The 18,440-nt window shown below is 41.9% G+C and overlaps 2 protein-coding genes across 2 annotated transcripts; both read left to right on the top strand.

Annotated features, from left to right (window-relative positions):
- Positions 1–3,827: 3,827 nt before the first annotated feature.
- On the top strand, positions 3,828–8,458 carry LOC133018613 (alpha-amylase). The gene is made up of 9 exons (XM_061085019.1): positions 3,828–3,995; positions 4,683–4,829; positions 4,981–5,178; positions 6,286–6,516; positions 6,925–7,058; positions 7,269–7,491; positions 7,676–7,797; positions 7,919–8,044; positions 8,269–8,458. The coding sequence occupies exons 1-9, from the start codon at positions 3,828–3,830 to the stop codon at positions 8,456–8,458; spliced, it is 1,539 nt and encodes a 512-aa protein (XP_060941002.1).
- Positions 8,459–10,029: 1,571 nt separating this feature from the next.
- Positions 10,030–15,079, top strand: LOC133018614 (alpha-amylase-like). Its single transcript, XM_061085020.1, has 9 exons — positions 10,030–10,210; positions 11,269–11,415; positions 11,720–11,917; positions 12,682–12,912; positions 13,581–13,714; positions 13,810–14,032; positions 14,125–14,246; positions 14,472–14,597; positions 14,823–15,079. The coding sequence occupies exons 1-9, from the start codon at positions 10,043–10,045 to the stop codon at positions 15,010–15,012; spliced, it is 1,539 nt and encodes a 512-aa protein (XP_060941003.1). The 5' UTR covers positions 10,030–10,042; the 3' UTR covers positions 15,013–15,079.
- Positions 15,080–18,440: the final 3,361 nt, after the last annotated feature.

The raw sequence follows: 18,440 nt of genomic DNA on the forward strand, positions 1-18,440 counted from the left end.
TCTTGCCCTAGGACCCTAGGAGATCAGGATCAAACTGGCAACATTCTGGTTAGTGGACGACCCGCTCTTCCTCCACCTCCACATGCGTCCCAATGTCAGACTCTTTAAACTCTCAAAACTGTGCCAGTGCTTTTATACTGGATCCTGCCATGTTGTTCACCTGACACCTGGGGATGAGACTCACAGCTTCTCATTCCTCCCCCCCACTCGTCTTTTTTCGAACACATTTTCACTCCCCTTCTCTTTTTCCGCTCGCTCCCTCTGTGTTTCTCCTGATTTGTCCTGAAACACAGCAGCTCCCCCCCCCCCTTCGTCATCTCCCGTCTCTCATCCTGTCTCATTTGTCTTCAGCTAACCCCACCTGTCACCTCTCCTTCCCTTCTCTCTTAACCTTGCTCACCCCATCCCCTCCCTTTTTACCCTTTTATCTCCCTCTCTCCGTCTTCCTCACTTTCTCCTTCCCCTCCGTCTTCGGGGGGGGAAACCCTCCCTTTCGTTATGACTCGTCCACTTTCCCATGACAGAAACAGGGGCTGGAATCAAACGGCCGGCGTCTCTCTGCCTTCACCTTGTGTCTGAGCCCGGGCTGTGAAAGAAAGCTTTGTGCCCCTCCATCCCTTCATCGCCCCCGGAGGTACGGCCTGTGTTGTTCATACAGGAAGGGACTTTTGGTTGGAGTGGAATTTTTTGGGGCCCATGGGAAGAAATGAGCAACGTTAGAGCCTCAACTCTCCTTTGGACGTCTCTGCCCACGGAGCAGGATGCATCACACGTGTGAAAAACCTCCAGCCACTGATTCCTTCCATACAGTATTGAAATATGATCCCGTTGTTACCATGAAAGAGCTGAAAAAAATACATCACATGTGACTCTAAAGACAAGAAAATCACAAAAATATAAGGTAGATTTGTGGAACACGAAACGTTCATATTACATTACATTACATTACATTTCATTTAGCTGACGCTTTTATCCAAAGCGACTTACAATAAGTGCATTCAACCCCGAGGGTACATACCAAGAACAACAAGAATCAAGAAAGTACAAGTTCTTCAAAAATAAAGCAAAACTACAAAATGCTATAAGTAAGTGCCATTTAAGTGCTACTAAATTGTTTTATTGGGTTTATTATAATTTTCTTTGTCTATAAGCAAGTAAATCACTGGGGTAGACATTCACTATGTAATATTTAAGATTTAAAATTGTAAATGTGATTAAATACTTAATTTCAATGCCCCACCCATGTTTATTTCAGGGTTTTTGAGACAGCAAAGTTAATTATATCATAATCTATCCTAATTATTGAGATTTTTTGAGTTTTTGGAGCCATTTATTCTTAAAATAATAAATTAAGTTGATCAAATTATATAATGAGCCCAGGTCGCAGAGGACTTTCAGAGTCTCCCCGTCTAGACAGGTCATCACAACCTTAGAACCAAGGCTCCACAGTTAAATGAGGTCCTCATCCCTTTAGTCCTTATGTGTCAACACTCACAGTCTGCACCGTCATTAGCGAGTGTTTCCACCACCAACATGCCAGGGGCCCTCTCACTTCTACACGCCTGTGACCCACAGGCTCGCTGGGAGGAGTGACCCGGAACGGAACCCGGTAAGGGAGGTCAGATGTCCGTTTGACACGCTGTCGGCAGGGGGGACGGGAGGTGCAGCAGCTGGGTCAGACAGGGAGCAGGTGGGATGTGGCATGATGAAGAATAACAGGTTTTTATTTATTAAATGTTTCATTAAAGCTTCAACACACACACACATGACTGCAGCCCGTGTGGCATTCACTGCCCTCTGTTATGCAAAACACCCCCAGTGTCACAAGTACATACATTTTCATGTTGTGGGTTATGAGCCCATATGGCTCTGCTGCCCAAATAATTCACATGAATATTAATATGGGATAATTCACCAAACAATTCAGAAAATAAATTTTACAAAACTTGCTTATATTCATTACCAAACAATTTCGATATATTTATGATATATAATAACGAAATAATGATGTATTATATTCTGTATATACAATTTCTTATTATTAATTTAAGGGGAAATGTTGTAAAAGGACATGAGGTGAACACAATATGATGCATCTTTGTGACTACATGTTGTTTTAAGAGAAGCAGTTTCTCTCGAGAACCATTGGAGGAGCTGTTGTCAAATGAAAGCACATCCCTGCACAGAGAGAGAGAGAGCTGCTGTACCACTGCAACACATTCAGGGCTTTATGAGATTCCACACAACAGAGTCAACATACGTGATGCTGATAGAAATAAATACAGAATTATTAAGTCGATTAAACATATTTTAATTTGACCTTATTAAAACGTGATTAACTTAAGTAACCCGGTTCACAATAATTACACCACATTGGGAAATATATCAAGTTTTATATGAAATATGGGCTGTGATGAGAATATTCTTGATATATTTGTTTGCCAAAAGTCATGGAAATGTGTATTTATTTATCATACATTGCAATGTCTCTGTAGAAATATTATTATATTGAGGGTTTTTTTTTTTACCAAGGGCAGGTTAAAGCACTTGAATGAACTTACACAATACTCCATGAACAGAAACTCACAAAGGAAACAAATTGAACTATTTTGAAAATGACAGAGACAGTAAAACAATATGGAAAATACTGATTAACTTCAAGGGAATTATGGAGTTTTGTTGAATATCAGACTTGACTCTCAAATAAACTATTGCACTACTTGTAATCTGACCTGTGTAGGATTCTCTTCCTTTGAGTTGCAGATTATCTGTGTAACTGTTTGAGTGAAACATTCCTGCAGAAGTTGTTTGTTTGTTTGTGCAGAAACAACTTCTGGAAGATGAATTAAGTCATTTGTAGAATTGACCAGATGCAAAACAACAAATATTTCTCCTGAGCTGACGCACCCTCACAGCTCAACCCTTCACCCAGATACAGTGAGTGAGCGGAGGGTCAGGTGGAAGCCCCTCATGGGAAACTCTCGTGTTTTGTCAGGACTGGTTTAGTTACCTTGTTTTGCATAACTTATCTGACCCCTGACCCTTCTGACTCGAGCCTTGCTTATCTGTATTGGTTTTTCTTGATGCACAGTGGATAACAACACTGGTAAGTTATACAAGGTGTGTTTTGTAACGGTCACACCTCCAACTTTTCTTTTGCGTTCTACTTTTTTGTGCCTCGAAAGCATCGGTTATGTAAAACTGACACCTGCTGCTGTAATTTAATAATAACGACTCAATTGGATGTAAGATCTGATAAATATTAAAACTCAATTCGTTTTTACATATATATATACATGCTGTGATATGAGAATATATAAAATAATCATTGAATTTATATTATCTTCAATGATAATGTATATTTAATGTCCAAATCAAACATTATATATTATCAGGGATCCAAGATATGGTTAAAATGTCCTCATAAAATTCAAAATTCAGGACAAAAGCATCAGACAAACAGCACATAAACATCTAACAGAATATACCTGCTATTTAAATTAGAGCTTATTGTCAAATAAAGTACGAGGACAGCCAATTAACAAACATAATGTAATGTGTAATGGATAGATTGAAGTTTGCAGCATATTATATTATATTGGGGCCCATAGGCATCATTCACACCTCATGCATCCCAACATATTTGTCTGGATGGTGTGTTTTTCAGGAGATGGCGTGGAGGCCATGAGAAGCAAGCACCTGCTCGACCTCCACCAGCGGAGATGTTTGTCGGCCCCTCATTGGTGCAGCGGAGACAGAAGATGTGTATAAATAGTGATGGCGATGCAGCAGCAGAATGTTGTGTTCTCTCTCATCCAGGAGAAAACATGAAGTGGTTCATTCTGATGGCTCTGTTCGGGTTGGGTCTCGCCCAACACAACCCGCACACCCAGCATGGCCGGACGGCCATCGTGCACCTGTTCGAGTGGCGCTGGGCCGACATCGCCGCAGAGTGCGAGCGCTACCTGGGTCCCAACGGCTTCGGTGGAGTTCAGGTGTGTATGAATGAACACAGGTGGGAAGCATCTACATGACTTAGAAAATGGAGGATACGCTCATCTTTTCATATTTGAAAACAAGATGTCTGAAATGAGGCTGCTGATACAGAGGAGCTGGTTTTAGCATCTGTATGCAGACATCATGTAATGACTAAATATTACATTTACTCAAAATGAGAGGAGCTGTGCAATTTCCTCAGGTAACAAGTGATTCGAGGTAAAGAGGTTGTTTCTTTCATTGACTTTCAGATTGAGAACAAAAAAGTTATTTTACATTGGAAACAAAAATTGCCTGTTCAGGGTGATAGAAACCACATCTAAACAAATAAAGACAATCAGTTGGAGCCAGGGAAGGAAATGTAAACTCATATTATTGAGGATACAGTGATATGAAAACAAAATAAGGGTAGAAAACACAAATCTTGCTTTATAATTAGAAAACAGCTTTTTAGAAATGTCCCTGTTTGGCTTCTTTCTATCATTTGATTTAAAATGCAGTACCAGAGCTTTATAGATATTTCTGGATACAACATTTCCCCTGAATGTATTACAAAGCAAAACTATTAAAGTAATACAAATGGTGCAGTACATTGTCCACTCAATTCCATGTTAAGTGATTATGTTCATTCTGACAGCCCCTGTTTTGAAATGGCTGACTATTGTCTTCTCCTGTGTTCTGCTCAGATCTCTCCTCCCAACGAGCACATCGTGCTGGGCAGCCCCTGGAGGCCCTGGTGGCAGAGGTACCAGCCAATCAGCTACAACCTGTGCTCCCGATCTGGCAGCGAGAACGAGCTGAGAGACATGATCACCAGATGCAACAACGTCGGGGTAAACAATGGTGGATTTGAATTAACGTCTGTGTCTTCGGGCTGAACCAGTGGAGAACAGCTCGGCTCTGGCACGAGAAATGAGAGGAACGTGTGAGGGAGGGTGTGAAAACAACAGATAGGAGGATAAGTGTTGAGTGTTTGTGTTGCAGGTCAACATCTACGTGGACGCTGTCGTCAACCACATGTGTGGAGCCGGTGGAGGAGAGGGAACGCACTCGTCATGTGGAAGCTGGTTCAGCGCCGGCAGGAAGGAGTTCCCCAGTGTTCCTTTCTCCGGGGCCGACTTCAACGACTACAAATGCAGGACTGGAAGTGGAAACATTGAGAACTATGGTGACTCCAATCAGGTAAAGAATGCCACTGAGGAAACTGAGGGGAGATTCCCTGGCCCCTTTCTATAGAGTCCACTCATCCTTACATGTATTTATTCATAAATTCATATCTATACATTGACTTAATTCATTTGATATCTTTGGTCGTCACACTAATCTGAATGAGAACCTTACTATGTAGGACTTTAAAGGCCACTGATGATCTCAATATTCAAGAGTTTTAAGTCTGATGATGATATACCTCCATAAATATATTTTCATAAGGATTCTATCCATTTGGTTTTCATCGGTATGATATGACCAGCTCCTTCAAAATGTTATAAATATGTAAAGGACAGCAGCTCAGGGGTTTAACTCTTTATTCTGATATTTCCAATGCACCTATTCTAACTGTGCTGACATGCAAATCATGAAATAACTGACTAACACCTCATTAGCTGTGTCTACTGAAAAGTCCTGGACGTATTAAACCACATGTGTTTTCAGTTCCTGTCAGTTTGATGTTCAGGGAGGAAAAAAAAACATTAATTTTCCTGCTAGAATGATCTTATTGACTGTTCCACTCATAGAATCTTATTAGTCAACGGGCTGCTGCTAAAACTTGTCAACAAGCTCTGATGAGTGGTTTTCCATTAGCAGAGGTTTGCAGTGGCTCAGTTCTGCAGAAGCAGGCGCAGCTGGGCCGGCTGCAGAAGCAGGCGCAGCTGGGCCGGCTGCAGAAGCAGGCGCAGCTGGGCCGGCTGCAGAAGCAGGCGTCACAAGGAGTTTGGTGCAAGTTAAACAGGAGGAGAAATGAGGCGGCGTGATTTATCGCCATTCCGGGGGAACGTATTACACAATAAAGTAAACACCATGCAGACGCAGCACATTCTACTGTGCAGCGCTCACATCGGTGAACTGGTTTGTGAACAGCAGTGGAGTCACAGCACTCTCTGGTGGATTAACTACACAGTAAAGACTCTGGTAATAGAGTAGTTCCAGCCTTTATAAACACAGACACTGGTTTATCTGCAATAAGCTTAAATCAGCTGATAAACCTGGTTGGCCATGGATTGCGTTTGACCTTTAATTGGTAAATTAAATCATAAATAATGCTTTGAGTTCTGATCTTCGCTGCTCCAGGTGCGTGACTGTCGCCTGGTGGGTCTGCTGGACCTCGCCCTGGAGAAGGATTACGTCCGGGGGAAGGTGGCCGGCTTCATGAACAAGCTGATCGACATGGGCGTGGCTGGATTCCGAGTGGACGCCTGCAAGCACATGTGGCCCGGCGACCTGGGTGCCGTCTACGGCCGTCTGCACAACCTCAACACCAAGTGGTTCTCCGGGGGCGCCAGACCCTTCATCTTCCAGGAGGTACACGTTTGTTTTATTTCTGCACAGGATTGATGGAATATTTCAAACAGAGAAAAGGTCAAATATCGTCCAGGACGCAAGCCATGGACTTCTCTACAACATAGCCTAAATACAGTAGGTGCATGTGTCATCATTTATTTGACAGTTTAGTGTTTTGCTTTGAACTGAACCTGAAGAAGAACATTACAGCCATTGAGCATGAATTCAAACATCTTTGAAATGTCTTTAAACATTCAATGCCATTTTTGTCCTGATGCAACAGCAGCCGAGATCTGTTGTAAAGTCAGATTTTCCAGTGCAAACATATTATTGTAGACCCATTAAACATCAAACTCACCAACATACCACAGCGTTCAGGAACAAGCAGAACACATGGATGATATCAACTTTGTGCTGTTTTTCCTGCAGGTTATTGATCTGGGAGGTGAGCCCATCACATCCAGGGAGTACTCTCATCTGGGAAGAGTGACCGAGTTCAAGTATGGAGCCAGACTGGGAGGAATCTTCAGAAAGTGGAACGGCGATAAGTTGTCTTACACCAGGTATGTGTGATTCTGTTCTTGCTGCTGGATCATATTTCAAATAGAAATATTAGAAGAGGTCATTTCATCTCATAGTTACAGGTTTTTACACGGCAAAGGTTTAGAGTGATGTTGAGGACATAGAGTTTCTGAATTAAACTCTTTTGTCCAAACTTTGGTCCTTTACATAGAAACTCAGACTCATTGATTTAATTGTATTCTTGTCTGCAGGAACTGGGGAGAGGGCTGGGGTTTCATGCCCGACGGCAACGCATTCGTCTTTGTTGACAACCACGACAACCAGAGAGGCCACGGTGCCGGTGGTGCTTCCATCGTCACCTTCTGGGACCCCAAGCTCTACAAGATGGCCGTTTCCTACATGCTGGCTCATCCATACGGAGTGACCAGGGTGATGTCGAGCTTCCGCTGGAACCGACACATTGTGAACGGAAAGGTAAAGTTATAAATGATCAACGTTATCAGTAAAATCTGTTTACCCATCTAGCAGTGCATTATCGAACCCTCTCCAGCCAAGAGGAGTCAACACGTGTTCAGTCTTGTGTTGCTTCAACTGAAGTGGTGATAATGAGTAAATGCATTGAAATGTGTGTATTTGGATCATTTGTCCATCACTGTAGGATCAGAACGACTGGATGGGACCTCCCAGCCACGGTGATGGATCCACCAAGTCAGTTCCCATCAACGCCGATCAGACCTGTGGAGACGGATGGGTGTGTGAGCACAGATGGCGTCAGATCAAGTGAGTCTTCAGGAAGCGAAAGGCAGCACGTGCACACATCACTGATCAGCTCTGCTGGGTCACATCCACGTGAAAACTGTTGTTTTGACCTCATGAATTATTTTTTGCATCTCCCCTCTAGGAACATGGTGAAGTTCCGTAACGTGGTCAACGGACAGCCTCACTCCAACTGGTGGGACAACAAGAGCAACCAGGTCGCCTTCGGACGTGGAAACCGTGGTTTCATCGTCTTTAACAATGACGACTGGTAAGGACTTCATAATTTAACTTGAACTGACAAAAACTAATGTCTTTCAATGACTAGGAAGATAAAGCAAATGTGTCTGACCAGATCGAAATGCAGGTTGACATCCAAGGAACAAATGTGTCTGTGTTTCCCTAAACAATATTCTTGTCCAGCTAAATAATTCAACAAGGATCTTCTAAAGGTTTTTAAAATCTAAAGTAATTGACCTGGTCTTCCCTCTCAAGGAATCTGGATGTGACCCTGAACACCGGCATGCCCGGTGGCACCTACTGTGACATCATTTCCGGCCAGAAGGAAGGAAACAGGTGCACAGGGAAGCAGATCCATGTTGGAGGAGACAGCCGCGCTCACTTCAAGATCAGCAACAGAGACGAAGACACTTTCGTTGCCATCCACGCTGAGTCCAAGCTGTAAAGGCGTCCTGTGTAACTTAAAATAAAATGTATTTTCTAACTTGAATGATGAATTGTCTTTTCTGGCACAAATATCTTTATTTTATGCAATTTATGAAATTGTTTCCTTAAATCTACAATATTGACATATATGAAAGCCTGGCATTTCTAGACGCACTTTATTTATTTAGAAAAGTAAACCCAACTGGACTAATCCAACTTGTATGGCTGCAGGGGGCGCTGCTGCTCAACAAAATATACACAGTGTTGCTTTAACATCAGTGGATGTGGATATGATCACAGATCCTGCCTCCTGAACAGGAAATTACATGAAACAGCCATTAATGCATTAACAAGGGGAAAACTGGGATAGAGGTTGTATCGTATGTTTTTTATATACTAATCACAAATTTGAAGAAAATCTGTTAAGTAAAGTGTGTTTGAACAGAGGATGAAAAACAACATGACAATACTGTTTAACCACCGTCTGCTTGAAAAGTCTCTTAACTACAGTTTCCTTTAAACCTTCGCTGTGATGACCAGGCTGGGAGGGTCCTGGATATGTTAAAGGTTAATAAGCTGTCAGAGACATTGGACACTGGAGGGAAGGAGACTTACAACATGTGTTTTGAACATACCAATTCTAATAATAACCAGAGGAATACATCTGACTTCCCAGAAAGTGTGAGGTACAGTCAGAACCAGAGCTAAAGTTAAATGTTCTATGACATTTAAAGAGAATCAGCACACCAATGATACACTGTGCTGCAAATCAAGGACTGGACGATACATGCACACTTCCTCCCATACAAAATAAAGTACAAATATCCATATTGGTCAAAAGTTACAGTTTTTAAAACTATAAAAACCTAAAGTTACCATACACAAGGAATAGATTCAGGAATATTCCAGGAAGAGTGAGAGATAAAGGCAACCTGTGACTCCACAATCAGGTTTTAAAACTCGATCAACTCGAGTCAAGGACAGTCACTGCATTATATAAACAGGTTTTTGTTCCAAATTCAAGTTTTGGAGCTGAGTGAGAGTTGAAGCTGCTGCTGTGTCAACATCACGTGGTTATTGAACTGATGATAAAAAAAGGAGAAATGGAAATTGTCGGGTTTTGACTGGTAAGAGTTTCCAATACAAATGTACGGCCTTCATATTAAAAATGAATGCAAAAAAAGTCTAAATATGACATTATTGACATATTAGTCAGAAGAAGGTTTTAGTTGTTATTTCATGTCCTTAAAGTTCATCTAACTGCTACATGACAGAGGATGATTCCTCTGAGCTCGCTTTCAGTTTTTATTTACCTTTACAAATAATGGAAATGTTTCAGAGGATGTTCAGGAGGCATCAGAGTCTTTGGGACATGGTCAGTCTCTTCTCACATTACATTTAAAGAGGGTGTACATGTGCACCTCACTTTTCCTCTGCTGGTTCAGAATGAAGGAAGGAAACCTTGATAGAGGAACACCTGTTTAACCTCCAAGCTGATATTTGCCGGCGTCTCATTGGTTCGATACCTGAAAAAGAACGAGTATAAATACTAAGCAGAGGGGCGGCAGCAGAGTGTTGTTTTCTCTCTCATCCAGGGGAAAGCATGAAGTGGTTCATACTGGTGGCTCTGTTCGGGCTGGGCCTCGCCCAACACAACCCGCACATCAAGAAGGGCCGGACGGCCATCGTGCACCTGTTCGAGTGGCGCTGGGCCGACATCGCCGCAGAGTGCGAACGCTTCCTGGGTCCCAACGGCTTCGGTGGAGTTCAGGTGTGTATGACATTGTTTTAACTCCATTCTCTTTCTGGTTGGCATTGATCAATAAACAGTCATCGACCTGCATGTTAGTGATGCACAAGTCAGATTGAACAAAGATTGCTATAATCTTCTGGAAAAACAAAATGGTTTTTAAAGATGTTTTGGTTGGAACATCTTTTATGTTCCTATGAATCAAACACTTTTAAATGGTGCAGTTAACACCAAACATGACCTTTAACAATGTCACTGGTTTTTTTTTTAATGTCGTCCCAAAAATTCTAGGATGAGGAAATCATGTGGTATCATTATCAGTGGGGGTGACACATGTTCAAGTTTACCGGAATCTTTCTGTGTTGAGTTTGCATGTTTTCCCTGTGTCTTTGGGTGTGTTTCCCAGGAACTCTGACTTCCTCCAAAGGAATGCAGACTCTGATTATATTAACTAGAGATTCTAAATTGTGATGCAGTGGTGACCTGTTTCTTGAGAATCACTCATCTTTTAATTTCTTGAAAAACTTTCTTGGGTCTTCACATATATCCCCCGAATTCAAGGCCGATCATTTGAAAACTGAAGAAGAGACAGATGATGGATTATGATCTATTTTCTTCTGATGAATAAAGCCTGGAAAATAATAGTTAAGGATAAAGCATCCAAGAAGGAGATACACTGATGTAAGAATGGAGCAATTTCAGAAAATAATGGATCTTACATTTTTTACCATGCACCTCTTTTGCAGCTTGTATTAATTAGACCAAGCTACTGCTACACACACACACACTTTGTATTTCAAACAGCAGAGTTTGCAGGATTTCAGTGAAATACTATTTAAATAACAACCATAATGGCATCAACAGGGTTATTCTTTTACAAACTTTTGGAGGTTCTTGTGGACCCCACACCCCTAAACCACTGTCTCCAGAAGTCCACATGTTAAATAGCTGTGACGCCTCTTTTATCACTGTTAAGAAGACTCATTATAATCCTGGTTAGCAACGATCTTCTGTCTGCAGACGATGCCTGTGTTCAAACTGATTATTTCTACCTTGTCTTTTTCCTGTGCGCTGCTCAGATCTCCCCCCCGAACGAGCACATCATGCTGGACAGCCCCTGGAGGCCCTGGTGGATGAGGTACCAGCCAATCAGCTACAACCTGTGCACCCGATCCGGCAGCGAGGACGAGTTGAGAGACATGATCACCAGATGCAACAACGTCGGGGTAAACGACATTACAACAGTAATTTAGTGAGAGGCATTAGGGACGTTGCTCTCGTGCGTTCGACAGCAGCTCGTAAATCTGCAGCTTCGTTCGAGACAACGAACTCCTTCCAGGTTCCTAACGAAGCATTTGACTCCGTCTGCATCATTATCAAAGTGTTTATACAGCAACAGGTACCTGGCAGATTCAAAACAGATATCACTGGATGAAAAGCAACAATTAAACAAATTGAGGAGACCTGAAGAACTTTTATTTCTTAAATGTTACTTGAGGCAATTAGCTTTGAAACTGAAATTCCCAACAGGTCAACATCTACGTGGACGCTGTCATCAACCACATGTGTGGAGCCAGCGGTGGAGATGGAACACACTCGTCATGTGGAAGCTGGTTCGACGCCGGCAAGAAGGACTTTCCCAGCGTCCCCTTTTCCAACTTGGACTTCAACGACAAGAAATGCAAGACCGGCAGTGGAAACATTGAGAACTACAGTGATGCTTATCAGGTAATGACTCAGAGACAAGCTCCAAACCATTTCATTTCGCCCTGTATATGTGTTTCAGGTATAAAAACACAGTGGCGTCACAATAACCCACTGAATATAATTATTTTGGATTATAAGTCTGATCGTTGTCATATAGATGTTATAGACAATCATCTTAACAGAAACAACAGTTATAGAGTAAAGCTAAACTTAGTTATGGTGAATTTGATCAATTGTATTAGTAGGAGGAGTTTTAACCTCATAATAACAACAGCAATAATAATAATAACAATATACTGACTTTATTTCTATAGCATTTATCCAAACAAGGTTACAGACACAATTAAACAACACAGAACAAAACAAGACATATAATAGATCAAAACAATATATGTTAAAAACTGTTAAAATCAGGCATTAAAAGGCCTCCATATCATATATAATGTTTGAAGTGCTGGTTAAAGTCTAATCTCCTCAGGCGAGGACTTCCAGAGCAGCGGGGTCCTGATGGCAAAAGCCTGGTCACCATTAGTTACCAGCCTTAGTTACCAGCCTTAGTTACAAGCCCTGACTACAAGCAAGGGTCAGTTGGAAGATTTTAGATTTAGGTTCGGAGCAAAGCCAGCTTTGTATTATAACAAATTAATAAACCAATTCTTAAATCCTGAATTTACCATGAAGCCAATGAGGGGGAGGCAACAATGGGAAAGATCTGGGGCCTTTATGCTTGATGTTGGTTCAAATACAAGAAGCATGTGATTAACAGCAGATCTTCACTGCTCCAGGTGCGTGACTGTCGCCTGGTCAGCCTGCTGGACCTCGCCCTGGAGAAGGATTACGTCCGGGGGAAGGTCATCGACTTCCTGAACGTCCTGATCGACATGGGCGTGGCTGGATTTCGAGTGGACGCCTGCAAGCACATGTGGCCCGGCGACCTGGCTGCTGTCTACGGGGGTATGCACAACCTCAACACCAAGTGGTGGTCCGCTGGCTCCAGACCCTTCATCTTCCAGGAGGTAGCTTGTTTTTTTAAATAAGTTGTTCTTGGAAGTTGCTAAATGAAAGTTTCAATATCTCAAGAAGAAAGCAAGAAAATGTCAATCAGCGCACGACTATTAACCTCCACTGAACAAAAAGGCTGGTTGACGATTTACAGGGAAATCAAGAAAATGCTGCATGGGAAAAAAATGGATGTGCATTCAAGGGCGTGATTGGACAAACCCCCGGCAGTAATCTGTATGCAAGGAGGTGATTGGAGAAGTGGGAACCGCCCACTTGTCCAAATATTGGTACTGATAATGCCTCTGCAGTCAGCAGAGCCGTGGGAAAGAGTCAAGGTGGTGAACACAAACACTGTGGGAGCAGGTGGTTGTATAAAGAAGTCATTATCAGCCGACAAGCACCATAACAGCACACAAGATTTAATGCTGTTATATAAAACGCAACTTGGAGGCTGTAAGTTCCTAGAATAAACTGCAATCACAAAATAACAGGGTGCTCTGTCTTCACTAAAAGACACAAAGGTATAGCTCCATAAACATGGTTCCTATTATGAAACCAAAATGTTTACTTTGTTTCTCAGTTTTTGTAAATTCACAAATCTTTCACATGGCACTGTTAATACAATCTAACATTATATGACTGATGGGTAAGTGATATAAATGTGATGCTGTTTTCCCTGCAGGTTATTGATCTGGGAGGTGAGGGCATCACAACTCAGGAGTACGTCAATCTGGGAAGAGTGACCGAGTTCAAATATGGAGCCAAACTGGGAACTGTTTTCAGAAAATGGAACGGCGAGAAGCTGTGTTACACCAAGTATGTGATATCTGTAATATTTCAAGTCCTAACGTGAAAAATACCCATTTTAATTACTTTATGTAATATATTTATGTTTGTATTCTTTTCTGCAGGAACTGGGGAGAGGGCTGGGGTTTCATGTCCGATGGGAACGCCGTTGTCTTCGTTGACAACCACGACAACCAGAGGGGTCACGGTGCCGGGGGGGCTGCCATCATCACCTTCTGGGACCCCAGGCCACACAAGATGGCCGTCGCCTACATGCTGGCTCACCCGTACGGGGTCACCAGGGTGATGTCGAGCTTCCGCTGGAACAGACACATTGTGAACGGAAAGGTAAAGTCTCTTGGAGTAGATATTAACAGAAATTTATCGTGCATATTTGAAAGTGTTTTGTCTAAATCAATTCATCCCTAATGATCCTGTAGGATCAGAATGACTGGATGGGACCTCCCAGTCACAGTGATGGATCCACCAAGTCAGTTCCCATCAACCCTGATCAGACCTGTGGGGACGGATGGGTGTGTGAGCACAGATGGCGTCAAATCACGTGAGTCCTCAGGAAACCAGAGAGCATCTCTTTTACAGAAGCTACAATTTACACCAACTGTCTTTTTTTTCTTTCCTTTGACATAGAAATACAACTATTTTAAAATTGATCACCGGAAGCTGAGACACATCATTAGACCAAGATGAGATTTTCTACTTTGCTAACACTTAACAATAATGACAAGAATCAATCACTGATGTATTATTTATTTCATCTCCTCGTTAGCAACATGGTAAAGTTCCGTAACGTGGTCGACGGAGAGCCTCACTCCAACTGGTGGGACAACCAGAGCAACCAGGTCGCCTTCGGACGTGGAAACCGTGGTTTCATCGTCTTCAACAATGACGACTGGTGAGTATTATCTACTCAGAGCAAAACACTAAATTCACTCACTTAAATCATTAAATATCAAGTGAGAGGTAAGAATTGGAGGATGTATGTTTCCCTGATGAATATTATTCATTAAAAGCAACAGTAATATTAGACTGATATTACACAAACCCCCCAAATATATTTTTTGGAACTGATCTTTTCAAAATAAAGTTAAATCCTGATCAACCCTGTCCTCCCCCTCAGGGACCTGGATCAGACCCTGACCACCGGCATGCCCGGAGGAACCTACTGTGACGTCATTTCCGGCCAGAAGGAAGGAAGCAGGTGCTCGGGGAAGCAGATCCACGTCGGAGGGGACGGCCGCGCTCACTTCAAGATCAGCAGCAGAGACGAGGACCCTTTTGTTGCTATTCATGCAGAGTCCAAGCTGTAATTACATCCTTGGGGATTTGAAATAAACCAGATTATTGCAGATTAATAAAATTGTTTCTTTCCTCACATTTACAGAGAAGGTTGTGGCCTGAACAGTGACGACACCTCTATTTTAATGCACCTATACCATTTGATTTGACTGCAGCATTACAACAAGTGGAAAACACTAAAAAGGTGTTAATGCTGACTTTTAATAATTAAAACCTTGTATCAGTCTTAAATTAGCACTTTTACATTTTAAAACTAAACCATCATGTCCCAGAACAAAGTTGTGTTTTTGTGTGTGTATAATGCAAGTTTTCTATATTATACGATAGAGTGTAATAAATAACAAGGCTATTGACTTTTTTTTTTTTTCCAACCTAATACTTAGATGGTTTGGATACATGCTGGAGGGTGATTCAATTCATGCTTTTATGTTTTTACACATTATAGGTTAACCATTACAGTTGAAATAGATTTGAGGATGAGGACTAAACACATTTTTTATGCGAGTACAGAGATGATCCTGTCCTCACTCTTCTTCTCACATAATTAGTTAACCAGTTAACCAGACATTATTTGGGTTATTACTTTTATTAGACAACCAAAAACACTCCACTACAACATGTGAAGAAACCAGAAGTTTGCCTGATCCTCTAACCCTGGTGAAGTTTGCTGAGCTACGATTGGACGGTCATACGGACGAGATTTCGTGGGGATTTCCCAAACAGTGAATTGAAATATGAAACGACAACAGAAAGGTTTTTGACATCGTTGTCCAGAAGCTGTGTCCTCAGACAGCTGTGACGCCCACGCTCGTCTTCCTCTGGTGCATTGTGCATTCCCCTCACCTCCATGACTCCTCGCCATCACACCGCAGCCACTTCAGTTTCACCTGAGTGCAGCACTGGCATCCGCCATTAGGACATCACAGGGGCCCGGAGGGGCAATGAGTCCAATATCCGTCCTCACTTTCTCCCTCACTCTGCCCGTCGTCCTGTCCCGTCACCCTCACTTTCTTCCTGTCTCCACCTTCTCCGTGCAGCCCACCTACGTACCAGCCGCCACCTGAGGTGAGAGAGTGGAGGTGACGCCTGCCAGAACATTCTGCTCATCTCTGGCTGTCATGGCAATGTGACCCTCAGGCAGCAGAGAGAGCTTTTCCTCCCTGGTACATTTAAACAATAAGAAAAAGCAATGAATGGAAAAAGAAAAACACAGTCTTGTTTTTTCTCGGTGAATCGTTGCGTAAACACTGACGTGTGGTTTGTAATGTGACTCACGATACACTGAAAGTGTTCTGCAGCTGAGTGTGAGTCAGATCCAGCAGATTCTAGTGAAAGCATCAGTGACACAAAAAGGTTTAAATGTGAATCCTCATCGTCTGGAGGAATCAGCTGAAGGTGCGAGTGGCTGCCTCCTTTTAAAAAAGAGCAGATTAATCTTTGTCTGCAAAATGTGCAAAAGAGAAAGTCAAAATGACAGCGAGTGCAGGGGGGTGGGGGGGGGGGGGGGGGGTAGACGGAGGCCTGAACGTCCGACCAGACTCAACATATTGCTACCGCTAAATTATTGACCCTCTCTCCATCTCTTGGTCCGGCAGCTGCGAGGGGCCTGTACGTTCCGATTAGCTGGCGAGACGTCAGTGTAGCAGAGCAGGTCCGTGGTCCTGTCATCCCGCCTGATGCTTTGTGACATGGCTGTCAACGCCGTCCCCATCCTGTTTCATATTTCATATGGTGCTCCAGACCTGTCTGTCACATCAGCCGGGGAGAGAGAGACAGTCGTCAACTTCAGGATGAAGCCACTGAGTTTTTTGGCTCCGTTCAGCTTTTTCAAACACCGATGGAGGTGATGCTCGGGCTGTGGTCTGATGAAGATGGAGATAGGATTTTTAATACTGTTGATATATAATAAAGCACAAATCGGTTCATTTCAAATATGCTTTTTTCTATAAACTTCCTTTTCACATGTACAAATGTTGGTTTAAGATGCCTTATTTGATTTTATGTTTCTTTATTATTTCTCTAGTGGTGACATCAGCGTGTGATGATTCGTTCAGCAGTTTAGTACCAGAGTAATATTCAGCTTACCACCACTTGGGGGCAGTATTGAAGCAAGAACTATGAAAGTTTTGTCCAAAACAAGATTGAAAATGTCCATGAGACTCTTTGCTCTTTGTGAAATTTATTTCATAACTGCTTGAAATTCCGGGGGGAATTACTCTTGATGATAAAAGAAATTCACGCCTGATATTTAATTATACAAATTGAATTCTAAGTATTGTCAATGGAAGTATAAGAGGTTTTCATACGATGCAGATTGTATTTAAGTATAAATTGATGTAAGGAGTCTATATTTTTGTATTTATATAATATGAATATGAAATATTTCAGCTAATAACTCTGCTAAAGGCCTCAGTGGAGACGGATATTGATCCCAAGGTCTTGACAACTGAATATTCATTGATTTATTTATTGGTTTTCCGGTCACTGGCGAGTCCCGTCATGCTTCCAGCTTCCTCACCTTCCAGCTGTCACTTCATATCTCTGTGTAGTGGCACTTTCACCATGGCAACGAGCCATGGCAACCCGTACATTTGAAAAATAGGCTGAATATAAGTACTTTCAGAGATACTTCAGAACATTTGTGAATTTGTGAAGATTTCATGTTTGCTTTTTTTGGAATGAAAGTGGATGAAAGAACGTTTAGTTTCTCGGTCTGAAAAGAATATAAATGACATAAAGTGCTGGTTTATTTACTTTCACTTAATAAATATACTGTTTTGTGTTTGGACTGGTTCAAAACAATGGAGAAAGTTGTTTCACTAGCTAGTGAAGGCGGCCAATTCAGATTTATTGTTATTGCTTTATTTTGGATAATTTTATAACTCATGCCTCTATTTTTGCATCTAAACTGGATATTATTTCTATTCTTTTTGTTGTGACAGAGCCTGTGACGGTTGTCTTATCTTGTTTGTGCTGAATTCAATTTTTTGTTTTATTGTCCTTTTTAGTTAAGTCTCTCTCGAAAAAAAACATTTCAATCTCAATGAGGCTTTTGAAGGGATACAAAAAGGAAACTGAAAGTAAACGAATGAGGATGAAAGTTGTTGTTTGGATGTAAAAAATATGTAAATGATGAGTCATGGGAAATTATTTGGAAGGTATTGGAAATATAAGTATCGTGCTGGTTTACTTTTCTCAGACACAGTTCATATTCTACACACGGCTGCAAATGTATGAACAGGAATGTTTCCTGCATCAAAGTAACGAAGAGCAATAAATTAATATAATGGTTAAAACAGGATCATTTTACAAAAAAGCAGCAAATTACATGAAAATAGCTTGAACCTCCCCTGATGCATGTGTTCATTGATCTGTGTCACCGTTACCCTTTCCCTACACCTTTGCTGTCCTTGCAATGTTCTTATTCATACCCCCCACT

Source organism: Limanda limanda, chromosome 13, assembly GCF_963576545.1.
Source record: "Limanda limanda chromosome 13, fLimLim1.1, whole genome shotgun sequence".
NCBI lineage: Eukaryota > Metazoa > Chordata > Actinopteri > Pleuronectiformes > Pleuronectidae > Limanda > Limanda limanda.